The 14,144-nt window shown below is 41.7% G+C and overlaps 1 protein-coding gene across 3 annotated transcripts in view; it reads left to right on the forward strand.

The window, feature by feature from the left end:
• Positions 1 to 14,144, forward strand: part of RGL1 (ral guanine nucleotide dissociation stimulator like 1) — a 257,827-nt gene that overhangs the window by 186,102 nt on the left and 57,581 nt on the right. For all 3 annotated transcript variants that reach the window (XM_004469095.4, XM_058274849.1, XM_004469096.4), the window contains one exon: positions 7,084 to 7,161. In XM_004469095.4, the coding sequence (XP_004469152.1) occupies positions 7,084 to 7,161 (78 nt within the window). The remainder of the gene's footprint in view (positions 1 to 7,083; positions 7,162 to 14,144) is intronic.

Genomic DNA, 14,144 nt, shown 5'->3' on the forward strand with positions numbered 1-14,144 from the left:
TTGTTTTTTCTAAGAGGCACGAGGAACCAAACCTGGGACCGCCCATGTGGGAAGCAGGTGCTCAACCACACGAGCCACATTCCCTTTCATTGTTATTTGGTTTTACATATGAGATTCGTTAAGATTATTGAAGAGCTCTGCCATAGCTACTTGTTATGGTAGGGGGAGACTGAGAGGCCTGGACTGATGTGTTAGTAGTATATTAATTAGCCTCAAACCTGAACCACACTTGAGAAAAATCATTACTTGTGAACAGATTTTTATTGTCAGATTATTGCCTGCTCTGTACCCCTGTCCCATTGTCCTTTCTGCTGTTGTCCTTCATTGTTACTGCAGCTATAGGTGAAGGCTCACAAGACACATTGCAGTTGGTGTTTAGAATTGCTAGAAATTGGAAGTGGAATGGAGGAGAGACTCGTGTCCCACCAAGCTCTGGGGTCATAAAATGGGCCAGAGAAGAGAGCTGGATGACAGGGACTTGGAATGGTAAACAAGAAAGCTTATATAGCAAGGGTGTGAGAGCCATTGCATTTAAGAAATAGTAATAACTTTAAATTTGGATGAGAAACAAGTTGCAGGAAAAGACACATTTTTTAAATTGTTTTATTTTTTTATTTCTCTCCCCCGGCCCCCCCACCCCTACCCCCAGTTGTCTGCTCTCTGTGTCCATTCACTGTGTGTTCTTCTGCATCCGCTTGCATTCCTGTCAGTGGCACCTGGAATCTGTGTCTCTTTTTGTGGCGTCATATTACTGCACCAGCTCTCCATGTGGGCGGCGCCATTCCTGGGCGGGCTGCACTTTCCTTTGCGCTGGACAGCTCTCCTTACAGGGCGCACTCCTTGTGCGTGGGGCTCCCCTACGCGGGGCACACCCCTGTGTGGCACAGCACTCCTTGGCACATCAGCACTGCGCATGGGCCAGGAGAGACATTTTTTTGTTTCTTTTCTCTTGGATGAATAGTGATTGTAAAATCTTTGAACTTTTCTTGGTCTCCTCTTTAGACATATCTGGGTTGGGATGGGGGGTGAAGGTGTCATTCTCAAGGAAAATTTCATAGCATTTTATAACTGTCAGATGGAGCAGAAATACCACTTTCTTTTTTCTGTAAATTTTGCCCTAGCCATCAGTGACTGTTACAGAGATAATGTGGAGAACTGAAAGGCAAGGAAGGTGGAGGACTGTTTGTGGCAAAGGCCTGGGGGGCCAGGAAGGAGGACAGCTCTTTTTGGGTCCAGCTTTTTCTAATCGAGAGAAAACTTTTCCAGAAAAGTAGATCTCCTGAGTGGAAAGCACAGTGCTGTTCAGCCCCTTCCTTACCTTCAAGAGGACAAGGAATTTTTGTCTTGTTGTCTTTGACCTTTGTCTTCCCCTTGAATAACTTTCCAAGGTACAGGCTTGGTGATGATGACCCTGTTCTTAGGTTAGACTCAGAAGAGAGGTGCCTGCCCTGGAGGACATTAATCCGAGTGATTAAAAACAGCCCTCTTGTTGATCTGTGGGATGCAGTCCACCGTCTTCACCAGAGGCTCTGCTTGGTGTTCCAGACATCTGCAGGCTATTTCACCCATGTCATTCTCCTGAGTCAGGGTCAGCTTCTGAACATTTTTCTCACACCTGACCTGTGTTATTGTGGGTCAGTTGTAGAAAAATGCCTGAGATGTTCATAGACTGGGGTTTATCAGAAAAGCAAAGACTCCCAGAGGTCGTTGAGTCAGCAGCATCATGTGAGGTCTCATTCCTTTGCTTGCTCTTTTCCAGTCCTTTCACCATGCCCAATCTGTGGCTACTTAGCTCCTTCCCTTCTCTTCACTCTCTAGCCTTTCTTTTATTAGAGGTAGTAGAGAGTATTAAGGAATTCACTTAGCAAATGTTATGGAGTGCCTACTAAGTGCAGGCTCTATTCCAGGCCCGGGGTCTATAGAAGTAAACAAGATAAAAGAGTAAAAGCCAAAGTCCTTCTCTTGGCTTCATGATAAGATACCAGGTCCTCATGATCTGTTCCTGTTATCTCTGTGCTTCATCTCCTCCTCTCCCTTTACTCACTCTGCTCTGCTTCTCACTCGCCTTGATTTCTCATGCACATCAAGCCTGCCACTGCTGCAAGGCTTTGTGCCTGCTGTTTCCTCAGCTTGGCAGGCCCTTCCCCTTAGATATTACATTCACATCAGACCTTTCCTGAATACGCCTAAGAAAGAGCAACCTCTGGACCCACAACTTGCTCAAGATTACCTCCGTCTTTTCTGGTATTACAAAGACTTTACTGTTGGGGAGTAAAAGTTAGAGAGGCCCCCAACAGAAGCTGTCCACCAGGATAACTTTAGCTTAGGGTTTCTTTTACTCTAATCCTCCCCTTGAAACACAAGTTAAGCATTTCATCTGCCCAGATAGGCCCCAGACAACAAAATCATCCCATCAGGAAACAACTATTTTCTCTTTAAATGTCAGCAACCAGTAAAACCTTATCTCGTTGTTTTCCCTAGTAATAATTAGGCAGCAGCAAATAATTCCTTAAAAGGCCCTACTTTAAGATGAATTTGTGAAGCTTTCTTTTGCTTTTGTGATCCAGAGAAAACTGTGTCAAAAGTCATTCTGACAATTTGTATTTTAAGGTTTGTGAGTTACCATTTAAAGAAGAGCAGTTTCTTATTGGTAAACCTTCTGACATTGAAGCTTTGATCTTAAATCCTAGGTACATTGTTGACACATATATACACATATTTACCCCCTTTCTCTCTTCCCCTGGAGTAAATGAACTGAACTGGAATTTTATTTTATTTTATTTTTTAAAAGAAATGTTAGGAGGAACTGGGGAATGAACCTGAGACCTCGTACACGCGAAGTGCACGTTCAACTCCTGAGCTACAGCTGTTCCACTGGACTTTTGTTTTTGATGGGAAGCTATGAGAGGGTCCAGGGAGACATCAAAGAAACTCTTAATCGAGTAAAACTGACTGTCAAATGACCTAACATGAGAGTTCTTCACTCCAATGCTAGTCCTTAGTTTCTTTTCTTAAGGCGTTAATTCTTTTTAATGATGAGAAAGGTACAAGGGCAAATAATTATCCTCTCCCTAGTCCATCACGTTCCAGAGGGTTACAGGCTCTTAACTTTCATCTCACTCCTAGGGGTCTCCTTTGGAACATTGTTATGCATTTTCTGCATTTTCATGCAGCTTACACCTTCAAGATCAAAAATATTAAATGTTTGCATTGATATGAAATAATTAGAATAAGCAAAATCGCAGAGTCAGAAACAAGACTATAAACTACCAGGGGCCAGGGGAAGAGTGGAGAATGGGGAATTAATGCTTAAATTGTATAAAATTTCTATTTGGGATGATAAAAAGGATTTTTGTAATAGATGGTGATGATAGTAGCACAACATTGTGAGCATAATTAACAGCACTGAATTATATATTTGAATGTGGTTAAAGGGGAAATTTTAGGTTGTATATATACATTATTAGAATAAAAATTAAAAAAAAAAACACCTCATAGAACTGTACAACCCAGTGTTAACCATGGACTATAGTTAACAGTACAATTAAATACTATCCTTTCATCAATTGTAACAAAGCTGCCACACTAATGCAAAGTGGTAGTAATGGGGGAGGGGGTAGTATAGGTGAACTCTGTATTTTCTGCAAGAGTTTTCTGTAAACCTACAGCTTCTCTAATTAAAAAAAAACTTAAATTTCTTTTCCATTTTAATTTTAGAAGTTTGAAATAATCACAGCTATCTTAAGAGTCTTGAGACAGTGAAATGAAGGAACAGACGGATTAAGACACTTGCAGAAGGCCAGATGGTGCCTTTGCAGAGGCAAATCTGCACTGAGTACTTGGGGGGTCTGTTTCACATGCTAAGCTTAAGAGCCACCCCTCGTAGACCACTTATTCACTCACAACAAATAGTCATCAATGCCTGCTGGGTACCACGCTCTGTTTTTAAGCCCTGAAGTATAGGGAGCAAAAGAAACAAATCCTGATGTCATGGAGTTGATATTCTAATGGACAATTAACACAATAACTGAATTAATTTCATAGTATATTAGAAGGTGATAAAGGCTATGGAGAAAACAAAGCACTGAGAAGGTGACATTTGCGCAAAGACCTGAAGGAGTTGGAGGAGTGCCCCATTGGCAGGTGTTCTCGGCAGAGGGGGCAGCAAGTGTAAAGATTCTGAGGTGGGAGATGCCTGGTGTGTGAGAGTTGCTACAAGGAGCCGCCGAGGCTGGAGCCCAGTGAGTGAGGGCAGATTGTAGGAGATGTGATTAGAGTGGTCATGAAGGCATAGATCATTTAGGGCCTTGTGAGACAGTTAAGACTTGTGCTTTTTCTTAAAATGAGATGGGAGTTATTAGGTTTTGAACCACACAGTGACATGACCACCTTGGCTGCTAGGACAAAGCAGGGAGACTAGTTAGGTGGCTGTTGCTTTGATCCAGGCCAAAGATGGTAATAGTCTGAGCCAGGGTGGTAGCAGTGGAAGTAAAAGAAGTGCTTAGATTCAGGATATATTGCAAAGGTGGAGGCAAAAGGATTTCTGGATGATGAGGCAGAGAGAAGGGTTAGGGATGTCTGCAAGATTTGAGCCTTAGCTGCTGGATGACATGCTCTTCCACCCATGCCTTATTATTTATGGTTCTTACTGGTCTCCAGATTATTATAAAACAATCACTCTGGTCCTGATTTTGAACCTGTACATACTCTGGTAACTGAGAGAAATACCTGTGAGGTCTTCTGATCCATTGCAGCTTGTTTGAAGTATACGAGGTTAATTAAAGAGAGGAAACTTTGCTCACCAGTGTTAGTTGCTTGCTCTTTCTTGATACCATGTGATTGTACAAGTAACATCACTCAGCCCTTAATCTGAAAAAATACAATAAAGAACAGGAAAGTAGGGAAAGCTAAAGTAAAGACAAGGAATAGGAAAACCTGGTACAGATATCTTTGGAGAGAAAAATATCAGGAGCAGTAAAATGTGAATCTTTCTTTGTGACAGTTTTTCCTTCATCCGTCTCTCATAGCTCGCTATATTCAGAAGATAAAAGATTGGATATTTCCCGAATAACTAGAGAGAGAAATAATGCACTAACAGGAAATGTAAAAGGAACAAAGATTAAGTTTCACATTAGTCTTTGGGAGCTGGCAAGAGGAGAGTTTGTGGATCACTCCAGTCTGTTAGCTGAAAGGTGCAGTTGCTCTCCAAGAGCCTCACCCTTCACTGCACCCACCCTGATATTTCCCATTTTATAAACCACAGAATTGTAAGACAGCATGAGTACATAGTTTGCTATGATGGTGGCCAAGGATAAAGCCAAAAAAAAATCTCACTCAGTTTATTTACTAGGACTTGCCTTTCTCACATGGGCTTGAGTAAACCTTAATCTGAGTTCTTATCTCAGGAAGAGCAAAGGGTAGCCTTCTAAATAGCATATGCAGGGCAGAAAGAAGAGGAACAGGAGGCCAGTGGAAAATATCTTCTGGAGGCCAAGAAATCCATAAGGCTGATAAGCTAGAGAAAGGAACAAGTGGATGAGGGGGCCTAGTGCCTAAGGGCGCAAACTGGGTCCTCCTGGGACTGGGTGGTAGGGAAGACCAGATGGACTGGCATTGGGTCAAACCAGATGGTGGGCTTTTATTTTAAAAGGATTAGTAAATCCTAGGATCAAGGGGCGATGAGGGTACTGAGGCCTTTAATCCCATTAGTAGAGGACAAAATTGTACTCTTTCAAAATATAAACTCATCAATACAGAATTTCGATTATCAAAAGTGGAACAGACTACCACTTTATGAAACTCCAAGGAATCTCTGAATTCTTCATTGATGGGAAGGAGAAGCTGTCTGTGGTGTCTTAAGTTAATAAAAAGAACCCCCTTCTTAAGAACTTAAGTGAGTTGATCAGATGTTGATATATTTGTATGAAATAGGTTTGCTCACATTGGAGTTGGAAGAATGGCAAACGGTATAATTAGGGATGGGTTAGTTACTGAGTATATTTGATTTGTAATGAGACAGATTTGAAAATTTAAGCACCCATGGCTTTCCAAAATTCATACCTTTGTGCTTTCCTTCCTAGGTTGCTGTGTCTTTAGATTGGCCTGGCTTCAGTGAACTCATAGCTGCTCTCCTGATTATATAGAGGCACACAAACTCTCTTCTTTAGTCCTTGTCTCTATCCTGGGCTTTATTTGACAGTCCAGAGCTATTTCCATTACATATCTTCAACAGGAGACTCTCAAGGAGACTAGATTTAAAAGTGTAGATACTTAAAAGTTGTCATTTTGTGTTTATATGCACTGTGGGTATGAAAGCAGTGCAAACAGTCATTTTTTACTTGATTAGTTAGGACAGAGGGGTGGGAAGGTAGGCTTTGGTGTGCTAAAGAGTTCATGAGGCATCTGCCTTCTTTGCATCATGTAATATCTGGTTATCCTGCTAAGAGGAAAAACTAATTTAATCTAAAAAATCCAAACAAATATTAAATCTTTTTTTTTTTTTTTAAAGATTTATTTATTTATTTAATTTCCCCCCCTCCCCTGGTTGTCTGTTCTTGGTGTCTATTTGCTGCGTCTTGTTTCTTTGTCCGCTTCTGTTGTCGTCAGCGGCACGGGAAGTGTGGGCGGCGCCATTCCTGGGCAGGCTGCTCTTTCTTTTCACGCTGGTCGGCTTTCCTCACGGGCGCACTCCTTGCACGTGGGGCTCCCCCACGTGGGGACACCCTTGGTGGCACGGCACTCTTTGCACACATCAGTGCTGCGCATGGCCAGCTCCACACGGGTCAAGGAGGCCCGGGGTTTGAACCACGGACCTCCCATATGGTAGACGGATGCCCTAACCACTGGGCCAAAGTCCGTTTCTCAAATATTAAATCTTCAGAGAGAGTTTTAAGGAGTAAATTTCATTGTTAACTTTATTATTGTCACTTTTCTGTTGAGAATAAACAGGAGTATTCATTAAGCAACAATCCAGTGCCAGTGTTTTATGCTATTACATAAACGTTTATTTCCTTAATTACTCTTGAAAAGTATAACTGTTCTCCATGGTTGAAATTTGACTGTTGTTTGTTTTTATCTATAAAGGTACGGAAACCTGACGAGCCCAAACTGTGAAGAAGATGGAAGCCAAAATTCATCAGAGTCTAAGACAGTGATCAGGAAGTGAGTATTGGTTTTCTCTGTGTTACAAGCACTCAGTCAAGACTTAATAACTTGGAAGGATGTAGTTCTGTTATATAAGAACTTAAATTTGTTTCTTAACTAGTAAAAATGTATTGAGCACCTACTACTTTACAGACACTGTGCTAAGGGAAATTCAGTGAAAAAAAAAAAGTCCCAGTTTTATTGAGGCTTATATTTTAGTAGAAAGGGATAAAGAATACATGAAGTATAGAAGAATGAAACCAGATAAGGGGATTAGATCATGATGTGGAATATGGTTTTGCATAGGGAAGCCAAGAATGCCCTCTCCGATCTGGTGCCATTGGAGCAGAGACCTGAATGAGGTACAGGCTGAGCCTCATGGATGTCCAGGCAGAGAAAACATAATGGAAAATGCTCAGAGGCAGGAACAGTGTTCAAGAGACAGTAGGGAGGTGAAGGTAACCAGGGCAATGTGAGTGAAGGAGCGAATGCTAGGAGATGAGGCCTATGAAGTAGTGGGGGGAGAGGGGCAGAGCATAGGGGGCCTTGAAGACCTTGGGGAGGTCATTGGATTTTCTTCTGAGGGATTTAACAGCTCCTAGAGAGTTTGGCAGAGAGCACTGCAGTGATTTCATTTACATTGTGAAAGGTGGCTCTGGCTCTGTGAGGTCCGTGGCAGTGGGGGTTGGGCAAGGGTGGGAACAGGGAGACTGCTTAGGAGGCTCTTACGAGGGTCCAGGCAAGGGATGATGTTAGGGTGGACTCAAATCCTAGCACTGGAGTTGGTCAGCTTCTGCAGATATCTTGAAGGTGTTACTCACAGGACTTGCAGATGGAGTGGATGGGCTTTTATGAGAAGAAAAGTAGAGGCAAGGATGCCTCCAAGATTTGTGGCTTGAGGGACTGATGGAATGGAACCTTGGCTCTATGAGACAAGTAAAACTGGTGGAAGGAACAGATTTGGTGTTGGTGGTGCTTAGATCACTAATTTAGTCTTTTGGATGTTAATTTTGAGGGAACTGGATAAAGAAGTATGAATTTCAGGGAGTGGTCTGGACTGGAAGGACATATTGGGGAGCCCATAGTTTGCTATTTAAAGCCGTGGGATTGGATGCAATCTCTGAGGAAGTAAGTGTACATAGAGAAGAAGAAAGGTCCAGAGACTGAGCCTTGGGCCCCTCCATTGTTTAGAGACAGGCCAAATAGAGGATCTGGCAGAGGAGACTGGGAAGAAGCAGCAAGTGAGGGAGAAAAGTGAAGAGGGTATGTCCCAGAAGATAAAAGAAGAAAGGATTTTGGGGAGAGGAGTGACCACGGATCATGGAAGAGGGGTCTTAAAGTTACCATCGATCTGCTTTTTTTTTTTTTTTTAATATATTTTTAGACCACTGACTTCTATGATGTAGAAGTCCTTGGTGATCCTTGCTAAGCACAATTTTGGTAGATGGGGGTGTGGCTTAAGAGAGAATGGAGAACAGGTGGGGACAGCAAATCCAGCAATTCTTCCAAGGAGCTTTGCTGTAAAGAAGAAAAGAGAGGGAAGCGGACTTGACCCAGTGGTTAGGGCAATCCGCCTACCACATGGGAGGTCTGTGGTTCAAACCCCGGGCCTCCTTGACCCGTGTGGAGCTGGACCATGTGCAGTGCTAATGTGCACAAGGAGTGCCATGCCACGCAGGGGTGGCCCCTGCATAGGGGAGCCCCACGCTTGAGGAGTGCGTCCCATAAGGAGAGCCGCCCAGTGTGAAAGAAAGTGCAGCCTACCCAGGAATGGTGTCGTACACACAGAGAGCTGACACACCAAGATGACGCAACAAAAAGAAACACAGATTCCCATACCACTGACAACAACAGAAGCGGACAACGATGCAGCAAATAGACACAGAGAACAGACAATGGGGGGGGGGGGAGTAAGGAGAGAGAAATAAATAAATAAATCTTAAAAAAAAAAAGAAGAAGAAGAAAAGAGAAATGGGATGCAAAATGACCTGGGGGCAAGGAAGGTTTTTGTTTTCTTATTTATGCTGATGAGAATGATCTAGGAGACATGAGGAAGCTCCATTATTCAAGGTAGGGACCATTGCAGGAGTTACCATTCTTCAGTGAACATGCTGTATGCCAGTATGTCTGGAACTACTGGTGTTAAATAGTCATCTGGGACCCCAAAGTCAGGAGAGGTAGTCCAGTGGAATTTTTCACCTTTCAGTGGATTTACTTATGGACTTCTTTGCTTCAGGAGCCAGGGATGGGGCAAAAAGGGTAAAAAACTGGGTATATTTTAAAACTCTATAGAGTTAAGTTCCATATAGCTTTATAATTTTTTTTGATGGACTGTAACATTCCAGAAAATCAGACACACTAATAAAGATATCTGAATCCCAAATGTAAGGCAGGTTGGGAGGAACAATTACTTTATTTCTGGAGGGCTTGAGGAAGGCCTCTTGGAGAAGGTGGCATTTGAGCTGGGCCATGATGGAGGGTGATGATTTTGGCAGTAAAAGTGATTGAGGCCGAGGAAACAAGTGGGACCAAAACAGGGAAAGGTAGTGTGGCATTTTGGGGAACAGCACATACTTTGTCTGGCTGATTCATGGTTATATGTTGGATGAGGAGAGTCAGTGGAGCTGAAGCTAGAGGGTTAGAGTGGGGCTGTATCATGAAGGGGTTTAATTTCTTACTAGAGAATTTGAACTTCGCCTGGTAAGCAGTGGGAAGGCTGCCATAACAAGTTTTTACAGGAAGGAAAACATATAATGAGATAGGTGATTGTAGAGAATGAATTAGACTTAGAGCCTTGTTACTCAAAGTGTGGTCCATGGGCCAGCAGCCTCAGCATCACCTGGGAGCTTCTTAGAATTACAGAATCTCAGGATGAGACTTTCCATTTTAACAAGTTGCTTAGGTGATTCCTATGCATTTCAATGTTTGAGAATCAGGATTAGTGGTGTTTTATTTTCTTTAAATGTTTTGTTTTTCTGTGAAATCTCACTGAAATAATAGTAATAAACCGGTCCTTTTTCTAATGGGTATTTTTAAGCCTATTTTGAAGAAGAGATATTGTAAGAATCCAGCAGCCAGCTTGTCAAGTGTAAACTAGACTTGTGACTGCATTCAGAAATCAGCATGTTGTTATCCACATATTTTGGAACAGAGTCAAATCCAGAGCTACTATTCAACTAGCCACCTGAACACTTTGAGGAAAGTAACATTCTGAAAACTCTCCAGAGCTTTTTTTGTTTCCCAAGGGATGTTTGAAGATTAAATATGTTTTGGATAATAGCAGTTAAGAAAATTGATTGTAGCCTGGGTGTGAAGAGGCATGTTATTTTTAAAGGCCTATTAGAAAACTTCATTCAGATTCATCATGAGCATCTCAGGAGGAGCTGTTTTAAAGGGATTTACCATTTTTTAAATCTTGTGAGATATTAACAAAGAGCTTCACATAGAACTCCCCTGAGGCTTTCATCATCTGGGGACAATGGTCCTTTCCCCAAGCCTCACAATGAATTGGTGGAAAGTTCTTGACCCTTTTCCTCAGACTGAGCTGCCTTTTTAAAAAGTTATGTCTCATGAAAATATGTCACTTTGTCTGATAATGGGTTGCTGTGTCCTGCAAATTCTGGAATGTTAAAATCCCTTCTCTCTGCTGACCTCTTTATTCCTTCTACTTCCCTTTCTTCTTTCTGTTCTGCTGGGTTATTTTTTTTTTCCCAGTTCTTTTTTTTTTTTCCCATCTCACTTCACCATTATGTTTTTGCTCTTTCTCTGACATTACCCTTCTCCTGATCATTTCTGTGACTGGATAGGATCATTACTTTGTCTTTCTGAGAGGAAATCCAGAGAAGCATTTTTGCTCCGCTATGTGAACATATTGAGAGCTCTGGCATCTGATGTGTAGCAATGTTTGGGTCTTTCTGATGGCTGTTACCTCTGTAGGAGGTCTGGCTATAAGGCAGTGGTTCTTAAGAGGGCGATATTTTTGCACGCACATCCCCCCACCCCCCAGAGGACATTTGACAATGTCTGGATATATATTGGTTGTCTCAATTTGGTGGGGGTAATGGGTGCTACTGGGATCTAGTAGGTAGAGGCCAGGGATGTGCTAAACATCCTACAATGCACAGGACATCCTCTGCAACAAAGTTATCTGCCCTAAAATGGCAATAGTGCTGAGGAAAGAAGCTCTGCTATATGGTGATAAGTGGCAGTCCTTAAATGAAATCTCTTTACTTTATGATATCTAAATATGTTTTGAGATGGGAGCATGCTTATTTTTGACATTTCTTTCATGTGCCTTCTTATAATTAGGTGAATCATATGCTCTGGTCCAGGAACCAGCTACATGGAAGGTGTGAAGCCTAGTATAAGGATCCTGGGGAACTGGTATTCTAATTCCTCTTTTGTCACTTACTGGCCTATGACCTTGAGTTTGTCACTTCACCTCTCTTGGTCTCTGTTTGTTCAACTGAAAAATGCATATGCTCTCTGAGGCCCTTTCAAGTTCAGTGATATCTAGGGTAAAAACTATTTAGCTTTCTCTTTATCTTATTAAAAATGAAAACAAATGGGAGAAACAGAAGCAGAGATATAGCCCAAATATTATATTGAATTTTTTAGAGGTACTCTTTTTTTTTTTAAAGATTTATATATTTATTTATTTCCCCTCCCCCCCCCGCCAGTTGTCTGCTCTCTGTGTCCATTCACTGTGTGTTCTTCTGTGACCGCTTCTATCCTTATCAGCGGCACTGGGAATCTGTGTTTCTTTTTGTTGAGTCATCTTGTTGTGTCAGCTCTCCCTGTGTGTGGCGCCATTTCTGGGCAGGATGCACTTTCTTTCACACTGGGTGGCTCTCCTTACGGGGTGCACTCCTTGCGCGTGGGGCTCCCTATGGGGGGACACTCCTGTGTGGCAGGGCACTCCCTGCACGCATCAGCGCTGCGCATGGGCCAGTTCCACATGGGTCAAGTAGGCCCGGGGTTTGAACCGTGGACCTCCCATGTGGTAGGCGGATACCCTATCCATTGGGCCAAGTCCGCTTCCCGAGAGGTACTCTTGACTGCTTTCCTCTGGTGGAAGGACAGTGTCACCAGTTTTGATAAAATAGGAACAGAAGGAAAAACAGCTTCTTTGATTTGCTTGTTATTAATTGTGACATCACATCTGCTCACTACGGTCAGAAACAAAGAGGCAAGCAAAAGCATTGTCTTGTGAGGGTAAGGCAAGGAGTGGCAAAATGCCCATTGTTTTCCTTTGCTGTGAATCTGTTCTCTTGTGATTTCAGGTGGGAGACAGACAACAGGAATTCATGGGACGTTCTAGGAAGTAAACATCCTGTTTTAGGGCATATGCCTTCAGTTCTGCATGGGGGTGAGGAGTCACTGTTGGGTCTAACCATGAACAGAAGAGAAAGCCCAAACATTGTTTGTTCCATTTTTGTTGTTAAGCTTAGAGCAAGCCTTCCATTTTATACAGGCTCGCAAGTACCAAGTTAACAAGTCTTTCTTGTATTTTTAAATATGGATCAAATCATTCATAGGATAAATGAATTTTAAAGAAGGAAAGCACAGAAATGCAGTGGAAGCATTCAAGACGAAAGATTGGTTTCTGGTGCCTGGGACCACAACTGACTGGTGTTCCTTGTGCATTTAAAAAAGTATCAGATTGTGCAGTGACTCCCACATACAGAGTACTTGTAATTCCAGTCCCGAGTATGCCTGGTTCAGGCTTTGTACAATATCTGGAACCTTTAAAGTATCTGGCTAAAACAAGAATCCTTCAAGTTGCAAGGGAGTCACCTTCCAAGGCTTCTGGATATTTGAGATTTTTGCCCAGCAGAGGTTTCTGATGTTAGGGCTAGACTGATCCATAAAAGGTGTGCCAGGTTTATTTTCAGGATCTAAACTTCTTACTGTTTGGAAATCAGGAAACCTACTTCCTCTGATGACAGAAAACATCTTTACCCACATTTATCCCACCTGGGCTCTTTACCGTCTTCTTGCTAACAGTTTTACACATTAAATGCTGTCTTTTTAAAATAATAAAATCTGAACCAGATAGAAAAAGGTAACTTTCTCTAAATAAATTTATTGTGATCATTGAATTCAGAAATGAAGCAAATATAAGGTAGGTGTGTCAACCATATAGTCTTTACACCATGAATCTTCTTTCTCTGAAATGTATCTGAGATTATACCTATTTATATGCATAATTTTACTTAAAGAGGTTAAAAGTTAAGGAAATGATGCTTTCTAATTTCTGTCCCTTAATGACTATCATAATGTTGAAAAATCTTCTGTTTCCTTTTTTTGGGACTGAATCTCATCACTTCCCTTCTGGAATGACAAATTCTGTTCTCTCAAACATTTTACCATAGCAGGACTTTAAACTGTTGAAATCAATCTGTCTTCATACATTCAAATGATACAAATGTCATTCTTGCAGTCTTTCCCCAAAAGTTGTAAATAGTGACACTGGCTGTCAATTACTGGAAAAGGGTCATGTAAATAGTAGTAACTAAAAACATTGCACACACTTTAAAGAAAAGGAAAATGAGTTGAAGAAAGTTGGCTGTGATATTTAATGCCTGGGAAACTTTAGAGTGAAAAATATTTAACCACCTTCCTGGAGAGTTTGTAATCTTACCTTCCAGCAAATTCAAGTACCCTAAAAAGGCAATTAAAATTGGGGAGCAGGTGTAACTCAGTGGTTTGAGTGACTGCGTCCCATGTACAAGGTCCCAGGTTCAATCCCTGGTACCTCCTTAAAAACAAAGGCAATTGAAAGTAATCTGAGTGATTGCAACAAAAATTAGGGAAAAGGAAGAGGGATGAAGAACAGATGAAAAATAAGACTTAAAACTGCAAATTTAGAAGTACTAAAGGTACTAATGTGAAAGGAGTATTTTTTTTTTAAAGTAAAAGGAAAAATGGAGATGGAACATGCCGCATGAAAAAGCCTTTTCTAATTGTCATTAGAGTATCTATACTAGGCAAAGAAAAAT

The sequence above is a fragment of the Dasypus novemcinctus genome, chromosome 13 (genome assembly GCF_030445035.2).
Source record: "Dasypus novemcinctus isolate mDasNov1 chromosome 13, mDasNov1.1.hap2, whole genome shotgun sequence".
In the NCBI taxonomy this organism is placed as follows: domain Eukaryota; kingdom Metazoa; phylum Chordata; class Mammalia; order Cingulata; family Dasypodidae; genus Dasypus; species Dasypus novemcinctus.